Genomic DNA, 20,326 nt, shown 5'->3' on the forward strand with positions numbered 1-20,326 from the left:
ACCTCTCCTGCTCTTTAAGAGTGGAAGGGGGAATCCCCCACTTTTTTCCCTCTTGTCTGTTCTCAAGCAGTACGGCAAGGAAATCTATAAAGTATTACCACAATTTCTGTTTCAGAAAAAGAAAATATTCTGCTATATTCATTTAATACCCATGGTCTTCTTGTAGAAAACCTCACTTCCCTGAGGACATACAGACATAGGGTCACAGGAAGTTGCTGTGAAGAACTGGTGTTCTAAATTTTCAAAGTTATTCATACCTCACAGTATTACAGTACAGTAGAGAAGTTATCCTACAAGTGTATTCTCAAAGCCTTGTGGAGACTGATATATATGTGTTCTAGTGGTGTTTTGGTTTATTAGAATGTTTTGGAATGATTGGGTGCATGTGATATTTGGGAAGCTATTCAACGTGTATTTTAAATATCCTAAATTGCTGGTATAAAAATTCCTGGCAGAAATCTGGATCATGTTCTGAATTACTACAGTCAGTCCACTGCATTCCTTTAAAAGTATTTGATATATTTATTTTTTGGTTGCTAGCATGATATAACAATACTCCATATAGCTACTGCTTCTTGAACAGCAACTCAAGGTTTTGGGTTTTTTTCCCCAGGCATTCTAATGAAAACAAGTGAGAGAAATTGCCTTTGGTGTGTTCTCATCTACCAGCACATTTACTTAGGCTGCTTGTCCTTTAAACAAGTTTTCTGACAATAAAAATTTTACAATGTAGAAAGCTGTCATGAAATATTATACCTCTGACTTTTCTTAAGCCTTGCTCAAAGAAAACAGATATTGAAATGCTTTTATTCTCTCTAATGCTTCAGCTTGGTAGCATATTATGGTAATCCAGAAATGGGTTCTCCTTGTACACGCATGTAATCAAGTGCTTGCTGTTTTAAGGCCCAGATGTAATACAATAATTCTGAATATATTAAAAATGTATTTAAAATGAGACCTTCTGTTTGTGGATCTGGTTGCTTTTTTTGAGAACATGATTTCAGAAAATCTAAGTACTTGTTTAACTTCTTAATAACCTCATTTAAATAAAGCAGAACATTCAGGCTTTGATACACAGGAGCACTTAAACATATGATTAAATGTCATTCTTGAAGATGAAGGCTTTTTTAAATTGTGGCTTTAATCATATGTTTTACAGCCTAACTGGATCACTGTGTGATAAGTAATGCTGTATGGACTGGATAGGTAGCTCTGTGTAGGCAGTGCATATTATAAGGAGAAATTAATGCACCATGGGCTAGTGGTCTGTTTGTAAGACCACAGACGCTCTAGTGCACTTGACTCAGAATGATTCTCCCAGCAGAGATGCTGAGTTTAAAAAACCTGTCTTAGTAATGAATTTTGAATGACATTGTCTTGAGAGAGTTTGGACAGCTAAGGACTTGTAACCAAAACTGGTAATGATGTCATTTCACTGAAATTGATAGAAATGTGGGTTTCTGACAGCTGTCTTCACAAGTCCTAATGTCACAGCTCAGTTTATATCTTGTAATTTGACCCCATTATCTTAATACCACTCTGTTACATTTTTTAAATCTTTCTGTAATTACTTTTTCCCCAAGGACCTGATTTTTAGCATTGGTTTTGAACACTCATGTTTTTCAGTTAGTTTTCTTTTTCTATTTTAGTTTTTAAGGAGGGAGCCTTAGTTACAGGAAACAACAGAATCCTGAGTGAACAATGTCAAACCAGGTTTTTGTATGGCACTGAAGGCATTTCATAATGGGTAGATTACTTGAAAAATCTCTAGGGCATGAGAAAGAATTACTTGCAGTGCTTGCAAATGTGCATCCAAGAGAGTTTAGTAAATACATAGTACACTAAATAGGAGTGTAGCATACATACTGTGAGTTTGTTTTGATGCTAATTTTTTTTTTTTGATTGGTTGTTTTTTTTTTTTTTTTTAAATTTTTTTTTTTTATTTTGTAAAAGAGGGAAGTGCTGTGCTAGGTGTTAGACCCACATGTATCCTTATACCCCTAGGGGAAAACACATTAAGGACCCTTTTTGTTCCATTAATGTTTCCTGGAGCAATGTGTCTCCTACTGCTGCATTTCTTGGCTTCCTTCTAATTGCAGGCAAAAGCATACAGCTTTACTAACTTCAGCAGAATTGTTTGTAAGCACAGGACTTGAAGTAGCTTCTTCAAGAGCTCTGTTTGGATGCAGCATGTGAAAAATGAAAGCATAACTTATGGTGCTGAACTTACTTACTCCATTGATTCTCCTCCAGCTTCAGTGCAAGAGGCTTTAATAAATTCTCTGTGATGTTTCTAAGTGGTGAAAGTCACATTCAGACACATTTTTTTTTAGCTAAACACAGTGACTTGGTTGCAGGCACACCGACAATGTCCTGTCGTTGCAGCTCAGGAGACTGCCTGCCTTGTTTTCTTTATCGCATCTACACAGTAACTTCTGTTCTTCAGTAGTAGTCATGGTTTGAGGCAGCTGGGCAGGCTCAAGTGAGCCTTTCTGTGACTGTAACAAAGATGTTACCTTAAAATTCCTGCTTACAGGGAAAATTTCAGCAGTAGGTTGCATCGATTTTTGATACCTCTATGGAACTGGGGTGGCTTGGCCTTGACTGTCTCCCAGACACCCACCCAGCTGCTCTCTCACCCCCATCACAGGAGTTAGTAGTTTCCACTTTGGGATGCTAATGCCAGGATTTGCAACGGGTACCTGTCTAGAAGCAGGTATTACAGATATTTGCTGGTAGGAAGTAATTTTCAAGGTTAGACATCAGACACTCTAGTGTCAGGAGGCCCTGAAGGCAAACAAGTTCTTCATTCCTTCTTCCAGTGCTTTTCTTCTGTTTTTCATATTTCACTTAAAATCTTCATGCTTTCTGTTAGTGTTTCTGCTCGTACCTACCCTTCTCAGTCCTTTCTGCTTTGAGCACACTAATGTTTTCTTGCTTACGGGCAGCGTTGAGATGTTCTGGTGCTACAAGAAAGCAGAAAGCTTTGTCACTCCCAGAGACAAAGCGAAAGTGTCCGCAGGCAGATGAGTGGAACGGAAACGTTGAAGGGTCTGAGTGCTTGGCGAGCTGTGGTCCTGGTGACTGTGCAGTTTACAGCCCACAGGGCTGACCCTCCCCAGCTCGCTCACATTTGTTCAGACTTTGTGGTCCTGCTTCATCCTGTGGCATCAGCACCATCAGGGTCACAGCCAGGGAAGTATGAGTGTTCTTATGAGCTGAGCAGCATACAATTTGAGGAAAGATGTCCAATTTCCTGGAAATCCTGTGCAGTGTTAAAGGAGTATGATCTGCATGTGTGTACGTGGCTGATAGAAGTAGACAAAAAAAATGGATCTTCCGAGTTCCTGAGTGTTTACGCATTCCAGGGCCAGTTTGACCCTTCCTTGTCATGATTCATGCTGGTGCAAGATTCAGACCAGTACATTTCTCTGGATTTGAATGCCCTCAAGAAGTGTTTATCAGTATTCCACAACATCTCATGGAGCCTGTGCTGCTGTTCAGTGGAGATTTTTTTTGCGGAGTTGAGGTGCTGCACTACAGTTTCAGTGACGCATTTCTTGCTTTGTTTGGGATGCTTTCCTAAGCAGGTCATTTGTGTTTGCAAGCATGAAAGGGAAGGTTTTAATGCTTAACTATGTGTTGTATTTATATGAGTGTCCATTGTTTTTCAGAAACTTTCCATTTACTTTAATTTCTGATCACTTTTGTTCATATAACTAAATATGGAATGGTGTTTTACTTTCTGCTCCTTACTTGTTCTTCAGTGACTCCCTCGTCCTGTGCACAAGACATACACCCAAGATGCTTAGTTTTCAATCTAACCTATTGGCAACTCACTTGTAATTACAATAGGAATTTTAATCCTCTGTAAAGAGGACTGGTGGATGTGTAATTAAGTAATGACCATCTGTGGGATAAGTGTAGCAAAGTGAAAGCCGTAAAAATTCAGAGCAGCTGAGGTGGAACTTCATGGCTTCCCTGCTGCACTTGGAAGAGGCAGTTCTGCCAGGCTGATAAAGTTAAGGAGATAGTTGAAGATCTTGAGAGAGGACAACTGTTGGGGAAGAACAGGAAGAGTAGTGGCTGGGAGCTGGAGGAAGATATTGTTACCACCTTCTGATCTGATGATGAAGAGAATGAGATCAGGTCTGCAGGGGATGTTCAGAGCCCAGCTGCTGCTGGATGGTGCTATCCTTCTCTGTTACCCTGAGCTCTTCCCCTAGTGTGTGTCCCTTGGCAGCAGTAGCAGAAATCCCAGTTCTAATGGGCAGATGGAAGGAGCAATGGGCTGGGTTGCCCTGGGAAAAGGAGCAGGCCCAGCCGGCCATGTGCCTGCTCTCCCTTTGGCAGGCGGGTGTTTAGTGCTAGCAGGATGGCTTTGCCTGTGCCAGCCTGACCAGAGAGCTGCTTGTGGACAAGCTGGCCTCTCAGGCACCGTGGTAGGAGTGCTCTTCCTGGTAGCCGTGGTGTTTCCTTCAAGGGCTGAGCAGGCAGGACACGGAGCTGTCTCCGTGTTCTCTGATGCTGTTTGCTTCGTTTGATGAACTCCGATGGAGTTAATGGGGCTGCAGTGAGTGAGCCAGCCTGGGCTGGCTGGGGGTGGATCCTCTGATGTGCCAGGCTTGCTTGGTGCTGTCTGCTGGAGTTTTCCACAGGGACTCCTGCCTGTTTTAGGGAGAACCTCAGCTGTGCTCTGGCATCTTAGTGTGAGGGAAGGGTAAATGTGTGCAGGGACAGGGAGCAGAACTGAATTTAACCTACAGTCTTCAGGGACAAGGGTTATCATCAATGACAATGGGATATCATAATGAGTCCCTACAGCCATCACACTGTGGCATTAGGTTGCTACTAGTGCAGAGCAGTGTGTCAGGTGCCTCCTCTTCACTGTCACACTGAGTGCTGCATTTAGGCCGTCTAAAATTAGCCTCTAGCCTTAAACCTCAGTCATACACCTGAATCTTCCTACAGCTGCCTTAATGCTGCCTGCATGGAGGGTCATAACCCTTTTAGTAATAAGAAGAACACTGACTTTTGAAACAGCTCTATCCATTTTATATCCATTCCCTCATCTTGAAACATTCCTACCTGTTCTTTTGTGCGTCTGTTCTTTTAGCATTGCTGCCTTTTACTGTGTAAATGAAGAAATCTCAGATCACTGCAGAGTGAGGGTGAGTAGCTCACCTGTACAGATGCAGCTGCTGTTGAAAAGCAACCTGAGTAAATATGTTACAATTCTCCTAAATACTGAGATAACGTCTAGCATGTAGGTTTAAATAACAGGTAGTTCTTGATCTGCCATAGCGTTTCCAGTGACTCAGTGTACCCCCCCACCCCGCTGCAGTAATTACAGAAGATTGTTGCAGTTCCTGACTCAGAGGGAGACTTCCTTCTAAGGCTTCTGGCCATGCTGGAGCTCCAGCTCTGCAGCTGTATGGAGCAAATTGTGAGGGACATCAGGGTAGCAGGCCCCAGGACTGCAACAAGAATAATGTGGGAGTAGTGTACGTTATAAACTAGTGATAGCAAGCCATAAAAAGAGAGTTTGCTTTGGATTTGTGGTCAGGAGTTTGGTTGCCAGAATCTTGGCCATGATCCTCATATCTCTTGAAATTGTGTGCTTACAAGAAAGACATTCCAGGTACAAATCTGATGGCTTCTCTGGCAGGATAGTCTGGGAAACTACCAAGTGTAAAAATTAAAAAGGAGTAAGTGTTCTCTGACCCAGATTTATTGTGTTTTTGTGGCTTTTGAAGAGAAAGTGTCTTCCTGCAGATTGTGGGAGCATGAGGCATGAAGCTTTGGGGACAGGCCTGGGGATGGGCTCAGCTGTGAGTAAGGTTATGAGGTGGGAGCCGTAGGGATAGGTTCCACAAACTCTATGAGCCCCATCATTCTCCCCCTAGGGAGGAATTCAGCAGGCACTGCAAGTTAGTACATCACATATGCATTGATGGTCTGCAGCTGCGTTGGCCACTCTGGCAGCCACAGAATGGCAGCAGGGATGTGCTGCCAAATGTGACCTGACAGCCCTGCCCAGAGGGTGCTCAGGAGTGCAGGGGAGGCCAGCAGAAGAGGACCAAAGAGCTCAAGTCTGTGGTTTCCCTCATGAGCTGTCAGATCTGACAGGCACATCAATAGGTCTTGATTGGTTTAATGTTCGTGCAGCCTTCGTTTGTGATGCAGCTCTTCAGATTTAGTAGAGCTGCACTCTTGGTGCTGCTGCAAGCAGCTGTGCACAGCTGGCCATCAGGTCTCTGCTTGTAAAATATGTGTGAAGGTTGTCTTGCCATCAGCAAAGTGTATTCAGAAGGAGGTCTGTGGAGGTTGAGCCGAGTTTCTTAGAGGTGTGGATAGATTTTTCTGTGCCTTAAATACTGTAGTGAACCCCACTGTCTGTGCTGAGGTGAGTAAAATCTGCAAATAGGCTTTGCATTGTTTCAGCTTAAGCACAAGGATATTCTCTAATTCCTTTTTCAGTGTTACTGTGTAAGAATGAGGGTCTTGAGATTTTTTTATGATTGTGGTGCAGTGTTTTCAAATGTTTAGGCCAGAAAGCATTACATGCAGACATGGCATTTCCATCTGCTGCTCATCAAAGAAGAGAAATTTCATCCCCAAGCACTGCTGTGGCGTGTAGTGAAAACATGGCTCTGGTGAGCATCTCTGTCAAAGTGCTAGTGCACTTGGCTCACAAACATCAGTTAGATGCCTCAGAGGTCTGTGAAATAAATAGAAGAGCTGGAAGCCAGGAAGTGGGATGCTTTTTAGTATCATTAGGGCAATGCAAAAAAGAAGACTGCACATGAAATGCTTTTACTCATTTGGTTTTAAGCTCCAGATCTGTGTGAAGTAGCACATGCAAGCTGAAGCCCTTTCCTGGGTTTAGATGCCTTCACCATCCCTCTTGCAATAGAGTGCCAGCTCACTGTCTTAGTGACAGAGAAGGTGAAGTTCATGGTACCTATTACCAACATTACAGACGAAATGTTTGAAGTGCTTGCCTAGAAAGTAGGAATCTGGTCTTGTCTTGCACTGCCTAAGGGAGTTTCCAAGCCACCAACTGGAATAGAAAGTGGGAGTGCAGACACTCACTGGAACTGTGTGGGTGCAGTGAAGACTGAAGGATCCCATATGGGTGAGTCTGAAACTCATTTGAAAAGGCAGAGTGATATATATATATATGTATATAAATAAATAAATAAAAATGCCCCATCTGTGTGAGTTTTGTTTTGTGTTTGTTTGGCTTTTTCTTTATTTTGATGTTAAGCAGCCTGACTGAGGTGCTTTGTGCCAGCAAGGTGAATGAATGTTCTCAGAGAGCCCAGCCAGTTCAGGTCATTTGAGGAGGTGTGCTCTCTCTATAAATTTTGAATGGCCTGAAGTTGACACTGGCTCCAAGATGTTGAGTAGTACATTTTGGGTGTGCAGGTACTTTTATGGATCTGAGATGTAAATTTTCAAAGCAATGGAAGTGACTGCATGGCTTGTGCAAACTTTCAGCTGCCGATTTCTCTTTTCAGGCTGAGTTGCACCATTAATGACTGAATGGGCACTGCTGAGAAGGCTTGTCCTCACACCATGACAGCTGATGAGTCAGAAGCTGGAGAGTTAGCTCTGGAGCCTCTCCTCACATGCAAGCTATGTCTCTGTGAATATTCCCTGGATAAGATGACCACTCTTCAGGAATGCAGCTGCGTCTTTTGTACAGCGGTAAGATCTGTAAATACACTTGCATTGCAGAAGCAGGGTAATGGAAGATGGATAGAACTGTGAGATGGGATTACTTGTCGTGTATAAGCATGTGTTACACCCATGCTGACACAGGATGCTTTTCTAAAGAGCATTTGGTGTTAGCTTGTCTTGCCTTATTTAAAAGATTGCTCTTGTTGTTTAACTTTTGAAAATTAGTAACTAACATATGTTCCAGTAGCAAGTACTAGTAAAACCCAGGAATAAAAGGGAAAAAAGTTGCAGTTTACGAGTGTTGGAGAACATACACAGTTTGCATGCAATCTCAGTATTTACTTTTTTTTGAAGCAAAACCTTGAAATATCATAGGATAGCTGTGAGCTTTTTTCCCCTTACTATCCTTTACTGAGTTCTTAGGGACCTTTAAAGTCTTCTATGTAACTTTTAAGGGCAATCAGAAAACCTAAACAAAAATGGCCTTTTGAACCTTTGCCTCTGTGCTGCAGAGATGTTGCTCAGGTCATGCGTTGCCTATAGTAGTCAGTAAGGACTTTTTGGCCTGCAAATTCAGATCAAATAAAGCTGGTGGAAATGATAGAGGGAGAAGTTGAACAAGCTGATAAAAGACACTACAGATAGTGGTACTCTTATGGTCTCTTTGTCAGCATGGGAAAAATGGACCTTGTTTCTCTGGTGATAGTGACTTTGATGTACCTCACTAATGGTAACTAATGTACCTGACCTGAAAACAGGTCAGAAGTCACTGGAGGATGCTGGTGTGGTGGTTTTTTGTTGTTTTTATTGTTTGTTTTTAATTTGTTTGCTTGTTTTGTTTTTTATTTGGGGGGGGGGGGGGGGGGTGTTCTTTTTTAACTCTAGAATAAATGTACTTGGTTTTATTTTTGAAAAACAAATTGTGGATAAGCACCAAGCAAGTATGTTTATGTTTTACCCTTGATTGTTTACATTCATGAAGAAATTGGATATTTGTGAAGCCAGCTAGGGTGAGAATATCTTCACTTACACTGGATTCAGAGTAGCTGAAACAGGATGAAAATCTAGCTGTGTATTTGAAGAAACTAAGATAAGATTGATTAATATGCATTTCAACCTGAACTTCATGAAGTTTGTTTTCCATACGAACTTGCACGAAACATTTCTGTATTTTAGTTTGTAACAAAAGTTTGAAGAACATGTAACCTAAAAGGTAGATGTGAAGATACTGCTTTAAATACAAAAAACTGCAGAAAATTGGAGAAGTTGATACTTTTACAGTGGTCCCAGTCCTATCCCAAGAACTCAGTATCTCTGATTTAGTATTGTTAATGGTACATGAACCTCAGTGCTAGCTGGGTAGAGTTAACCCTTAGGGAAGCATGGCTGCCAGGCAGAGCTGGACTCTGCACTCCAACAGGACGCTGGCCAAAGGGAGAGGTCAGGGATGGCTGTGCCTGCATGTCTCCTGTTGGTGTCACAGCTGCCATCACATCCATACACTCCTTCCCTGGCCAGCACCAGAAGAGAGTCCTGTGAGCCTGGTGCTCCAGTGCTGTGGCAGCGTCAAGGAAGGTGCAGTCACAGTTGTTTGGCATCTGCGCAAACGTGGCTGACTTTGAACCCAGAGCCAGCCATGAGCGAGCCCGAGTGCAGTTGGGAGAAGCCTTTAGACACGCTCTATTTATTTCAGTGGGCATAATATGCCTCAGTTGTGTTTACGCTCCCAAGTCCAGTGTTGGTCTGACTGTTGCCTGTGTCCCAATGTCCTCCCAATGGATGTGTCTGGGCTGATGCATGCTGAGACATGTAGATCTTACATCCTGTAACAAAGAGGGCTCTGGAAACTTTTAACCTGGCTACATGGCTCTCTGTCTTGAAGCCAGAGCAGTTTCTGGGAGGCTATATGAGTTGCATTTTTGGGCGGCCTCCAAAAAGCAGTGTCAGGAGCAGCTTGACATGGAGTGCTGGGACTTGCAAGGGGGACTGCTTGGGGCACAGCCTGCAGCAGCTCTACTGGTGTGCCATGCCCTAAACTTCCTCTCACCCATGCCAGAATATCTAGATACCTTCACACTACACTTAAGAAAAACTTTGGGGTAAGAATATGTGCTGTGAGCTATGGGGTTGAGCACCAATCAGTTTTGCAGCTTTTCAGCTAGCAATGCTTTCAGCTTGTATAGCTTATTCTTCTGTCACTAAGGGTAATTTTATAGATCCAGAAGTAGTATTAAATTTGAAATAGAAAAGGGCTTGACATGGAAATAATAGATTTTGCTCAAATAAGCTGAAACAATTGCTTTTGTTAATTTTTTGTTCTGTTACATGTGAAGTATTCTTTTTTTTTTCCTTCTACTGAAATGGTGATGCTGCAATGATGATTATTTTTCACAGTATTTGTGGCTGTGGAAATAATTGGAAATTGTTACTATTTAGATATCTGTGGGAGTGAGGTTACATTTCCTTTCCATTTGTAGTCTGTAAAACCAAGGCATTCAAACAACTTAGAATTGTGTACAGCTATTTTTTCAGCTTAGAAACTCTTGCAATAAACAAAATACCCCATAAAAGCTGTGTTCTAGCCAAAGTAAGTAAACTGTGCTTTAGAATGTGTATGTTTGCATTTTGGTGGAATGTTGCTAGTAGGGCAGGAGTTTTTCAAATAACTGTAAACATTTTCACTCTCTCTGTTCTCAGCAGAAAAAGCAGATGGCTTGCAGAACATACTTGCCATCTTACTTGGTAGCTCAGTCAGGTCTGAAGAGGCATCAGCCTCATGTTTTTCAACATGTGTTGCACTTGGCATGAGATTCCACTGCAGTGTGAGATAAAGCACACATTTACACATCCCAAGAATTTGGAAATGGCTGTAGTGTACCTCATGACTTGGTTTCATTGTGTTCAGATTTGTATTAGTTTTGAATGACAGACTGATCTCTGAAGAGGGTTGGGAAGAGATGTGAGATATATTTTATCTGTGAAAGTTTTAGAGGACCGAACTTCACATTATTCAGTTCATTTCCTGTATCTGTAAAATCTTTGCAGAGTGCCATGCTGTGGTGCACACTTTTAGATACGGATATTCAGCAATATCTGTACTGCTCAAGCTCCATGATTTTATGGTGCCTTTGTCACCTTTACTTATCCCTTTCCCGAAAGGAGAGGGGGGGTCTCATCTGTTCCTGATACTGCTCATCTTGTTCCTTGTCTTCCCACTCATCCTTGTATATTTGGGGGGGGATGTCCTTCTTATCAGCAGGCCCTTAGGTTTACCTTTTGTTGCAATTTTCTCTTCCTTGGATGTGCACTTACTCAGGTTTTTGCCCCCGCAGTGGTCATGGTGCTCACATATGTATGTGAAATAATTATACACTGTGTCTGTCCACACCATTATAGTGTTAAAAAATACAGTATTTAATTGCACTTTAATGCATCTGGGTCCATAGCAAACTAATAATAATTACTTCTGGATTGAGTCACTTACAGAATGATACTTTGAATATTATACTTATTTCTAATAAAGGTTCCTAAATGTTTGCTCTTTTCGTTCCTTCTTTGCCCAGAGAGCTCTCGCAGTGCCTCACTCAGGTAAGACTCAGGAGTGCTCTGGTGGGGCAGTGCAAGGAATGGACGGGCCACACTCCCCACTTTGGCTTTGCACAGCGCACTGGGTGTTGCCTGGGCTTTGGTGCTCATTAGACAGTCTGGAAAGTGTGCATCTAGGAGACTCCTTCCTTTTCAAAACATGGGTGAAACTGGGAAAGCAGCAGGGAGAGACAGTGAGTGCTATGATCACGTGCATCTTGCATCCCCTGGGCTAGAATTGCCCTGGTGTCTAGCACAGCACACTCTACCCTATGGAAGCGCTAGAGAGAAGTGCAGGACTAGCAGTAACACTGGAAATACCAAGGGCCCTATGAAAGACTCGGTGTGAGTCTGTAGCCTGTAGGCAGTTGTGAAGGTCAGGTTTTAGCAGGTGGGATAAGATTGCCCTGGTGGCAGTGGTGACAGGAGGGAACCAGTGCAGTGCTGTTGCAGAAATGTGGTCTTATGGGTCAGTAAAAAACCCAGGGTTGACTTTCCCCTGCACACCAATTCTTTCTGGTTGTCTTTCATCTTTTCTTTGTCTCCTCTTAAGTATTTCAGGGCCCCAATGAGAGCCAGGTGATCAATAAATGGGATTGCTGCTATTTATGTCAAGCAGCAGCTTATGTCCATCTATCTTGTGTATAATTCACTGGCACAGGGTTTGAGATGTTGAAGGCAATGTGTAACAAACAGAAAACAGAAGACGCTTTCAAGTATGTTATTCTGTGTTGTTGGCACAAGTTTGTGCAGAACTAGCATGATTCACCCTTTTTTTTTTTTTCCCCCAAGCAAATTCTTTGTTGAGTCTTGTACTTTTGAGAATTGTGTGAGGCAACTGAGTTACAAAATGTGCAAAACAAATACTGTGAAGATCTACCTGTTTGTTATTTTGGTGCACACAATGCAGTCCAAATGAGATTAAATTTCAATGCAGCCTTAGGAGAAGGAGAAGTTAGCATGCAAGCCCAGGTAGCTTCTGTGCTCTTTTGTGCTTCTACAAGTAGGCGGTGTTCCAAAGGCAATTGGAGAACAAGATTTTCTGCTGTAGCTGTGTATGACAGCAAGGCTAGGGCTAGGCATGGGCTCAAAAGGCTCCTTTGCTGCTGTGGGCAGTGTGGTACCATGGGCAGCCACCTGCCTGGTCCCTGGTGGGCCTTCAGCCTCGGAAAGAGGGTGCTGATGGCTGCTTTTACTAGAGGAGAAGAAGAAACTCTTCTTATTTTCTCTTAGAGAAATAGGAGTTTCTCTGTTGGTACTTCATCAACAGGAGGCTCTAAGGCTCCTCTGCTTTCCTTAATCTTTTCAAGAACAGCTGTGCATTGTCCTCCCTCCTTTGGGTGGCTGAATAGTGATGTTTGGCCCTTAGCGCTGTCAAGTTTCAGATTTTTTGTGGAGGGGAGCACTGGAAAAAGTAATGTGAGGGGTCTTTGCAAAAAACATGAGCAGAAGAGTCAGAGCAGAGGAGACCAAGTAGATCAAGGACAAGGAGGAGGCAGGTGGCAAAAAGAATAGGATACCTGCTAAGTGAAACAACTGTGTATCAATAACCCACTGAAATAATACTTATTAAAACTTATGAGTAAGGGAGTATTTGGATTTTCCATCGTCTAGCCAACCCTGGGTTTTCGTATCACTTTTGTTTCTTTGTCCTCATTTTCAAGAAGGGGTTTGTTCTCTTTTTCTCCCCGTCCTATGAGACACCTTCTCACAACTGCACCAGAACACTCACTACCTTCTCCTCTTCCTAAATATACCTTGTGCTGCAGTGCCCCACTTACTTTATATAAAGCTCATCTCAAGTTGTTTTCCATTTGGAAGTGTTGACATTTGGGATCCTTTTTTTTTTCCCAGCTCGACATTTGAAATGTTTCAGAATAATTTTTTTTTCAAGTTTTAAAAAAGAGAATTCCTACACCTGGTAATACTGGCACTGAACACAGATCACTTGTATAGTAATTTAGATGGTTTAAGAACTTCTTGCATGTATTTCTCTGTAGAGTAACACCAAAGGCAGAGCTGGGTTACCAAAAGAGTACCCATTGACTTTTGAGGTATACTACAATACAGGAAGAGGGACTGCATGTTTCTGAAGTCAGTGAAGGTGGCAGCCTCTGGATGGTGGCTAAGGGAAGATGGGAGGAAGAGGGAAAAAATGTTTTAATGACAGCTTTGCATCGATGCAGTTGGTGTTATCTCCATTTAACCAATGAAGAAATCAATGTGAAGTAAGTTGTCAATCCCTTGAAGTGCCGCAGTAACTCAGCCAGACTGTGACATAAACCTCATGTTCATGTCTGTTTTGTAGCTGTTGGTAAGGCCAGGTTTGGCTTGACATGGATTTTTGGCAAGAGAAATTATATTTGCAGCTGGTTCCATTTTGTGAAGGGTGAGTTTCTCTGGTCCTTTTCTGTTTGGTGGTACCACTTCATGGCAACAATTACCAGGAACCTTTCCTGCTTTTTATGAAAGGCTGCCAGGATGTCTTGGGCCTCATGGTTTCAGACTGTGTTTCTGAGCAGAATTCAGCATCACTGATAGATGTTTTGAGACAAAGGTGATGACAATATATTTCTCAGGTACATTTGAAGGATCCCATAAAAAATAGGCTTGTGGACCAAGAGTTATGTTGGTACCAGTTATGTTCTGGGCCACTGTCATGTTTGCTTGGTGTTTTCACTTGGTTGTGACAAAATGAAATTCTTGTCAGTGATGTTATTCCTTCCCTCGTGCTGAGCCATGAACTGACTGTATGTTCTCTGAAGCTACAGTGGCATTTTTTCACTTTCTTTCAAGCATCTTTCTTGAGAAGTCTCTTATGTGGCCTGATCTTTTATCCATTTGATCTTCTGTCCATTCATTTATCACTGTATCTGGTGCTTAGCAGTTAAAATAGAGATTGGGCAATATGCATATTTCATTGGAATTTTGTTTCTCATTTTGAAGTGTGCCTGTCATAAGTTTATCTGTAGCAAATTAAGATATTTCTGTTTTTGTCATGTAGTTTCTAAAAACTTCAATTGGAAGAGCCTCACTTTTTTTTTCCAAGTGAAGTGCAAATGGCTCCAACCTAATTGCCAGTACATTTGTTTCATCTAGTTTTAAGAACATTTGAGAGATACTTGAGGAGTTTGAGTACCACACATTCAAAGTGACTGATCCATTTTGGTGATTGAACGTGTGGAAGTGCAGATGTCACAGCAATGATGAACATATTATTAAACATTATATAGCTCTGCCATAAACACTATGAGTACTGTCTAGGGGGGTACATTTATCTTAGTACATGTTTGATTAGATACTGGGTAGATCAAGGTGGTTAAATTTAGAGTTCTGACGTGAACTGTTTTACTAAAATTAGTGATACTAGATTGTGTACTCACTAAAGAGCAGGTAACATTTCTAAAGTATAAGAAATAAATGAATGTTATGTCTCACTGAATAAAAAGTACATAACCATGGCCCAGAAGTAAAATAAAAACTGAATGCCTGTCTGTTCATCTGTTCTGAATCATGAGACACTCTGGAATGTCAACTGAAAAGTATTCTCTCCATATACAGTATTTCCACACCCTGCCCCCAAACCTGGAGTTTGTAAAAAAAGCCTAGGCTAAACAAAAGCCAAACCCCAAACAAACACAGTTTTGAGAAGATCTCTGGAAGATAGATTTAACATTGTAAATAATACCTGTGGATTTTAAAAGGGAGACCTGAGTTTTTCTTCTTTTTTTTTTTTTTTGGAATGGAAGTTGTCTTCAAGTTGCATGTTAGCAGTCTAGTTGGCAAGATGCCTTCAATCATTTTGTACATTTTCACATTTAATGTAGATCATGGCCTGGTACTGTCTGAGAAATACTGTAGATCTGTTCTTTACCTTTCCATAATTGAATTAAAGACAAATCCCTCACTTATCCTATACCAACTGCTGCACAGTGGCTGGCAGCAGTATTGGTGGCATTTGACAGGAAAATAAGCCAGTGTTTTCTGTTTCTTTTTTTTTTCTCATCCTCTCTCCATGTTTCTTAATAAAGATACCTGTTCAGTTTTGTCATATTACATATGGGGTTTTCTTTTATGCTTCTGTATGCAAACTAATGAGGCTGCATTTTGCGAGCTGAACAGCTGCAGGCAGGTCGGAGAGGAGCAAGGTAATGGAACATGTCCAGGTACTTGAAAAGCAGTATGCAGGAATGATTGAGATCCATCTTTTGTCTTTGATACATAAATTATCTGAAAGTGGATTTGAATAGAAACTTCAGATTTCACAGTGAAAGCACATCATTACATAGCAACCTAACACTGAAGTTACACTTTGAACTCATTTTTATGTTAAAATGCAGAACTGTTATGATCCCTTTGCAGAGCAAATGCATAACCAAACAGACATCTTTTTCTTGGTAAGCACATTAAAAATAACCTCTGTACAATATACTTTTGGGGGGGGTGGGGTGGGGAAGAAGGTGAAGTTAGAGCATCATGCAGAAGTGTTGAAATGAAAAATCCATTAATAGCCTGAACAGAATTTTCATTCTTAGGGTTAAAGCTGACCATAGAAAGCACTTTTGTTTATTATTGAAGAAGGAATCTTTTACATTACTAGTTTGTGCATTCCTTGATTAGACTTTTCAGTGTATTTTTAAAGATGACTCCGTCACGTTTCAATGTACTCTTTCAACAGACCCTTACCTCCAGGAGGGGAATATTTACTTGGGCAATTTGTGAGAATTTTCAAGAATTTGCCTAAATCGTAATCTTTCCTACAAGTCTTGCAAGATACAAAAAAATCCCTAAAACAAAAAGAAAAAACCCAAAAAAAACCCCACCAAAAAAACCTCATGAGTAGCATTTTGTGACATAGGTAACTGGATATTGATCTTATTTTATTAAATAGAGGAAGGTGATGTCCTGAAAGACAAAACCAGCATAAGAGGAAAAAAATCCTGTCCCAAATCGCTTAGACAGCAAATTATTGAAAAAAAAAAAGTAATTATACATTATGAATCTCAGTCAGAGAAAAAAATACTTCTAGTACTCTTTTGACTGAAGTTGTCCCTAGTCCAGCAGGAGTAAAACGCGCTTTGCAAAGCTAGATCAGCAACAAGACATTCTGTTAGGTGTACTGAGTTTTACTAGTGGAATTATATGATCACATTTGAATTGATCTCTCTTGCTTGAATGCCTGAGGATTTTATTATGTTTCCCAGAACACAGATGTGTATATGATGTAGTTGCTCAGTGGGGAAAATCCGAGTTAACTGATTAAAGCATACTTGCAGGTATGGGAATTAAAACTACTTGTGTTGGTGTCAGCTTTTTATTTGAGGGGTGAACACAATGGAATCAAACTTCCAGTGTGTGATCTATAGTCAGCAGGATTCTAATCTCTTCAGCAAGACCTTGGTCAGTTTTTAGTTTGTTGTCTCAACCATTCTGCCTTGGCTACGTGACACATTCATGGAAACTTTGCTGGCTCTGGCCATGGAAAGTAAGAGGATGGCGTTAATGTCACCATAAGCCACAGATCCTGTGTTGAGGCCACTCCAGCCACTGACTGCTCTCTGTGCTCAAAAGTCACCATACTGCAGGAAATTGGTTGGAGAGTGTAGCCCCACCGTGTTGAGATCTCATGATTTCTAGTATGTCAAGATGAAGACCCTTTTAGGCAACGCTTTGTATCACAGAAGGCAGAGCATCTTGATTTTTCCTTCACTTTAAAGAGCAATTAAGTAGCATATGTAGTGTATGCAGTCTTCCTGAGACACTGCTGATTTTTGTAGACAAAATGCACAAAAAATCTTGCCATTTTGTGTCTGTAATAATGTATTCTCTAAAGTGTGGGAGGACACACTGCTGAGAAGGTCAGTCGTGATTCATTATACAGACATGGAAACATCTTTTCATCACATTTTTGGCTTGCATCTTTTCAGATACTCTTAGTTGCCTCTTCTCAAGTAAGCAGCTAAATTAGTAGCTGAGCTGTAAATAATGGTAAAACCCCTCTGAAAACAGTTTCTCTGCAAAGTGAAGGCATATTTTAAAATTTCAGTGATTTTTCCAATGTTTCTTCTTTGGTGCTAAAAGGGAACAAGAAATTCACATCTTCATTCATGTACATACTTTGGTAAAAAACCTAATCCTTCAGCGATAAATATTAAATGCTTTCTTCAAGTTTCCCAGCAACTTTAAGCCCTTTTTGTATTACACCCAAAGCACCTTCTTCAAGCATAGAAAGTCAAGAGCAAATATTCCATATCTATAACAGTGATTTAACAGGGAGATTTTCTGGCAAATGCTTGAAGATCCATGGCACTGCACAGCCCAGTTACAAAATCTCTCCAAGCTGAAAACACAGCAACCTCTAAAAGAACCACAGAAGGCTCGGTTGCCCACTTACGTTCACCTACAACCAAGCAGTGAGTGAGAAGAGAAGAAGAATCCAGATCATTAGCAATCCTCAGAAACCTCTGTTCTCCTGCCTTGGTACCCCTAATGGCTTAGATACTGCATATGGAAAATGATTGCAAAATCTATACTGTGGATCGAAGCTCCTTAAGAGCTTCATGCCCATCCTTGTACGGAAGCGTAATTGTCAGTGCTCCGAGCTCCTGTCCTGAGAGTCTAAATTAAGAACAAGCCTCTGGGCTGCTGCTGGGCCTGCAGTAACTTCTCATGCTTTGTCCTCCCGCTGTAACCACCTGACCTGAGCTGCTCCCACAACACAAATCCACTGTACCATGCTGTCAAAAAAAATTACTAAATATCGGGCGGCACCACAGAGGAGACAGAAGCCAGGATCTTAGCAAAAGTAAAAGGTTGCTCTCTCATGCTTGCTGAGGAATTAAGGCAACCTAAATGCTTTGGTGGGAAGGAAACATTTGCCCTTCGCCAAATGCTGCCCTGAGACTTGATCCAGAAAGTAATCAGGTCTCCCATGAGGAGATGAAGTGAGATGTGAGGAGGTTCTGCCCACGGATTTAAGAACACTCAATACACTGCAGCACATGCAGGCCTTGGAGAAAGGACTCTGAGGGCAGAATTTTCTATTTACATTATTTGTGGAGGAGGCTATGTACAGGTACAAACCAGGAAGAAAATCTGTGTAGGGAGTGAGTACTTGCTGCCCCATTTCTCCTGTGATACGTGCTGAAGCACGTGGGCAATGCTCAGTGCTTAATGAATGTGGAGCTGCAGGACAAGGTCACCCACAGCCTCCACCTGCATCAGTAATGGCACTGGGAGCCACCCTGGGCTCTGGGCATGCTTCTTTTGGGCTTTCCCTATGTCACCTGCTGCCACTGCCCAGACCATGATGGCAGATGTGGGCACAGCCCTGGCAGCTCCACTGTCACCAGGAGTCCACTCCCAGGCACCACTGTGGTTCCATACCTGCTTCTGTTCACTGCTCTGTGAGGGAGCTGCTGTGCTGGGCGTGCTTTGATCCCGTGGGTAAACTGACTTTGTAAAAGCACTGTGCCTGGATGCCTTTGGGAGCGGTGGGCGAGAAGATGGGACACGGCACTGAGACTGCTGTTGGAATAATAAAAGAATAACTGCTGATTAAATCTGGGCTGATAATCCCTAGGGAGCTAGTACTGCCTTCAGTAACTGGCATGATTTCTTTTTTGCTTTTCACCTGTGAATATCTCCCTCGCCTCCCACATACTACTTGCACCATCAATTCCTTACAACCTGCTCTGCTGCTTTCTTATAGGGGTGCATGCTGGAGCTGAATACATTAGTGCTTAATGAGATACACATTTAAAGCTTACCAGTTAGGTTATATCCCAACGTTCTTCTAAGAGAATACACTTCAAATATTTGCAAATCAAAAGTAAGTTAATTTAAAATGCCAGTAAGTTGATTCTGCTTGCTTGAGCTAATATCTCTACAGCTCATCAGAATTAAACAAAATGTGGATGTGGAGATTTCAGTAGAGAGACAGACAGAATAATAAGGAAATCTCATTTCCATTTTTAAGGGTCCTAATTATCCTGATGGTTTAGAGGGAATCAGTTTTCCAATAAAAAATACAAATGAGGAAATTTCTTTAATCAGAGCGCAATATGCAAGGCCTTCTCAGAATAGTCCAGACTAACACAGACTTGAGTGTTACATGCCTATAAATAATAAAACAATGGTTTTTGAAGAGTCTAAGGCTGCCATACTCGGTAGGGCTGTGATTTCCCCATTACTCACCTATTAGCTTTTGAACTCAGTGCCTCTTCCAAAAGTTGGCGGATCGACAGAGGTCTCAAAACCCTATTTTACTTTGACATATTTCTTGAAAATTGATGGGGCAATAATGAAAAAATCAGCAGTACTGGGGAAGAGGTTTGTAGTGTGGGCATGAAATATAAAACTGTAGGGAAAAAACTACATTAGTCCTACTTCTCATAATATATGTTTATTTTCATTTACAGTAAACATTGCAAGCTGATACCAAAATCTGTCAGAAGTCCATGCTTTGTTGATCTGTTAATGGTGACTTGCAATTTATTGTATGCTTTGCCATTATTTTGAGGAGACTTTGTTGTTTCATTTTATGTATAAGTGACCTTACTTACTTGTTTGTGCAATTTGGAGGAACAATTCAAGCACTGTTCTTTGGTCCATTGCATGAGTTTTGTGCCATGATTTTACTGAAGACTCTGTAACACGTTACAAAGACAAGTTGAATATATTTGAAACTGGCATGCCAGATAAAGTGTGAGGAGAATAGAGGGCTTTTTGAGCTTGGAGCTCATTGCCTGCTGTTTTTGTAATGGAACAATTTGGAAACATTCTTAAAGTGGCCTCCATGCTGGAAATAGACTTTGGATAGAGTAGAGGCTGATGATAAATTGTGAGAAATTATGGAAATTATTTGATCTATGGGGGGTGGGGCTGAGGACAAAGAAAAACTGGTAGCTGCACATCTTCTAGGGCACTTTATAACCTCCCAACCAGGTGCTAAAACCCTTTTCTCTTATGTGCAGCTGAGAACAGTGTCTTTCTTGTAAATGAATTCTCCTTCAATGGCGACTGGTAGATGAGAGTCTGAATTAAGAACACAGGA

General features: G+C 41.5%; 1 protein-coding gene across 1 annotated transcript in view; it reads left to right on the plus strand.

The window, feature by feature from the left end:
- RNF144B (ring finger protein 144B) overlaps positions 1-20,326 on the plus strand; it is a 52,581-nt gene that overhangs the window by 9,370 nt on the left and 22,885 nt on the right. Inside the window, exon 2 of the mRNA XM_041475404.1 lies at positions 7,524-7,713. Coding sequence (XP_041331338.1) covers positions 7,549-7,713 — 165 coding nt within the window. The 5' untranslated portion in view covers positions 7,524-7,548. The remainder of the gene's footprint in view (positions 1-7,523; positions 7,714-20,326) is intronic.

This window comes from Pyrgilauda ruficollis, unplaced genomic scaffold (genome assembly GCF_017590135.1).
Source record: "Pyrgilauda ruficollis isolate IOZ18807 unplaced genomic scaffold, ASM1759013v1 scaffold35, whole genome shotgun sequence".
NCBI lineage: Eukaryota > Metazoa > Chordata > Aves > Passeriformes > Passeridae > Pyrgilauda > Pyrgilauda ruficollis.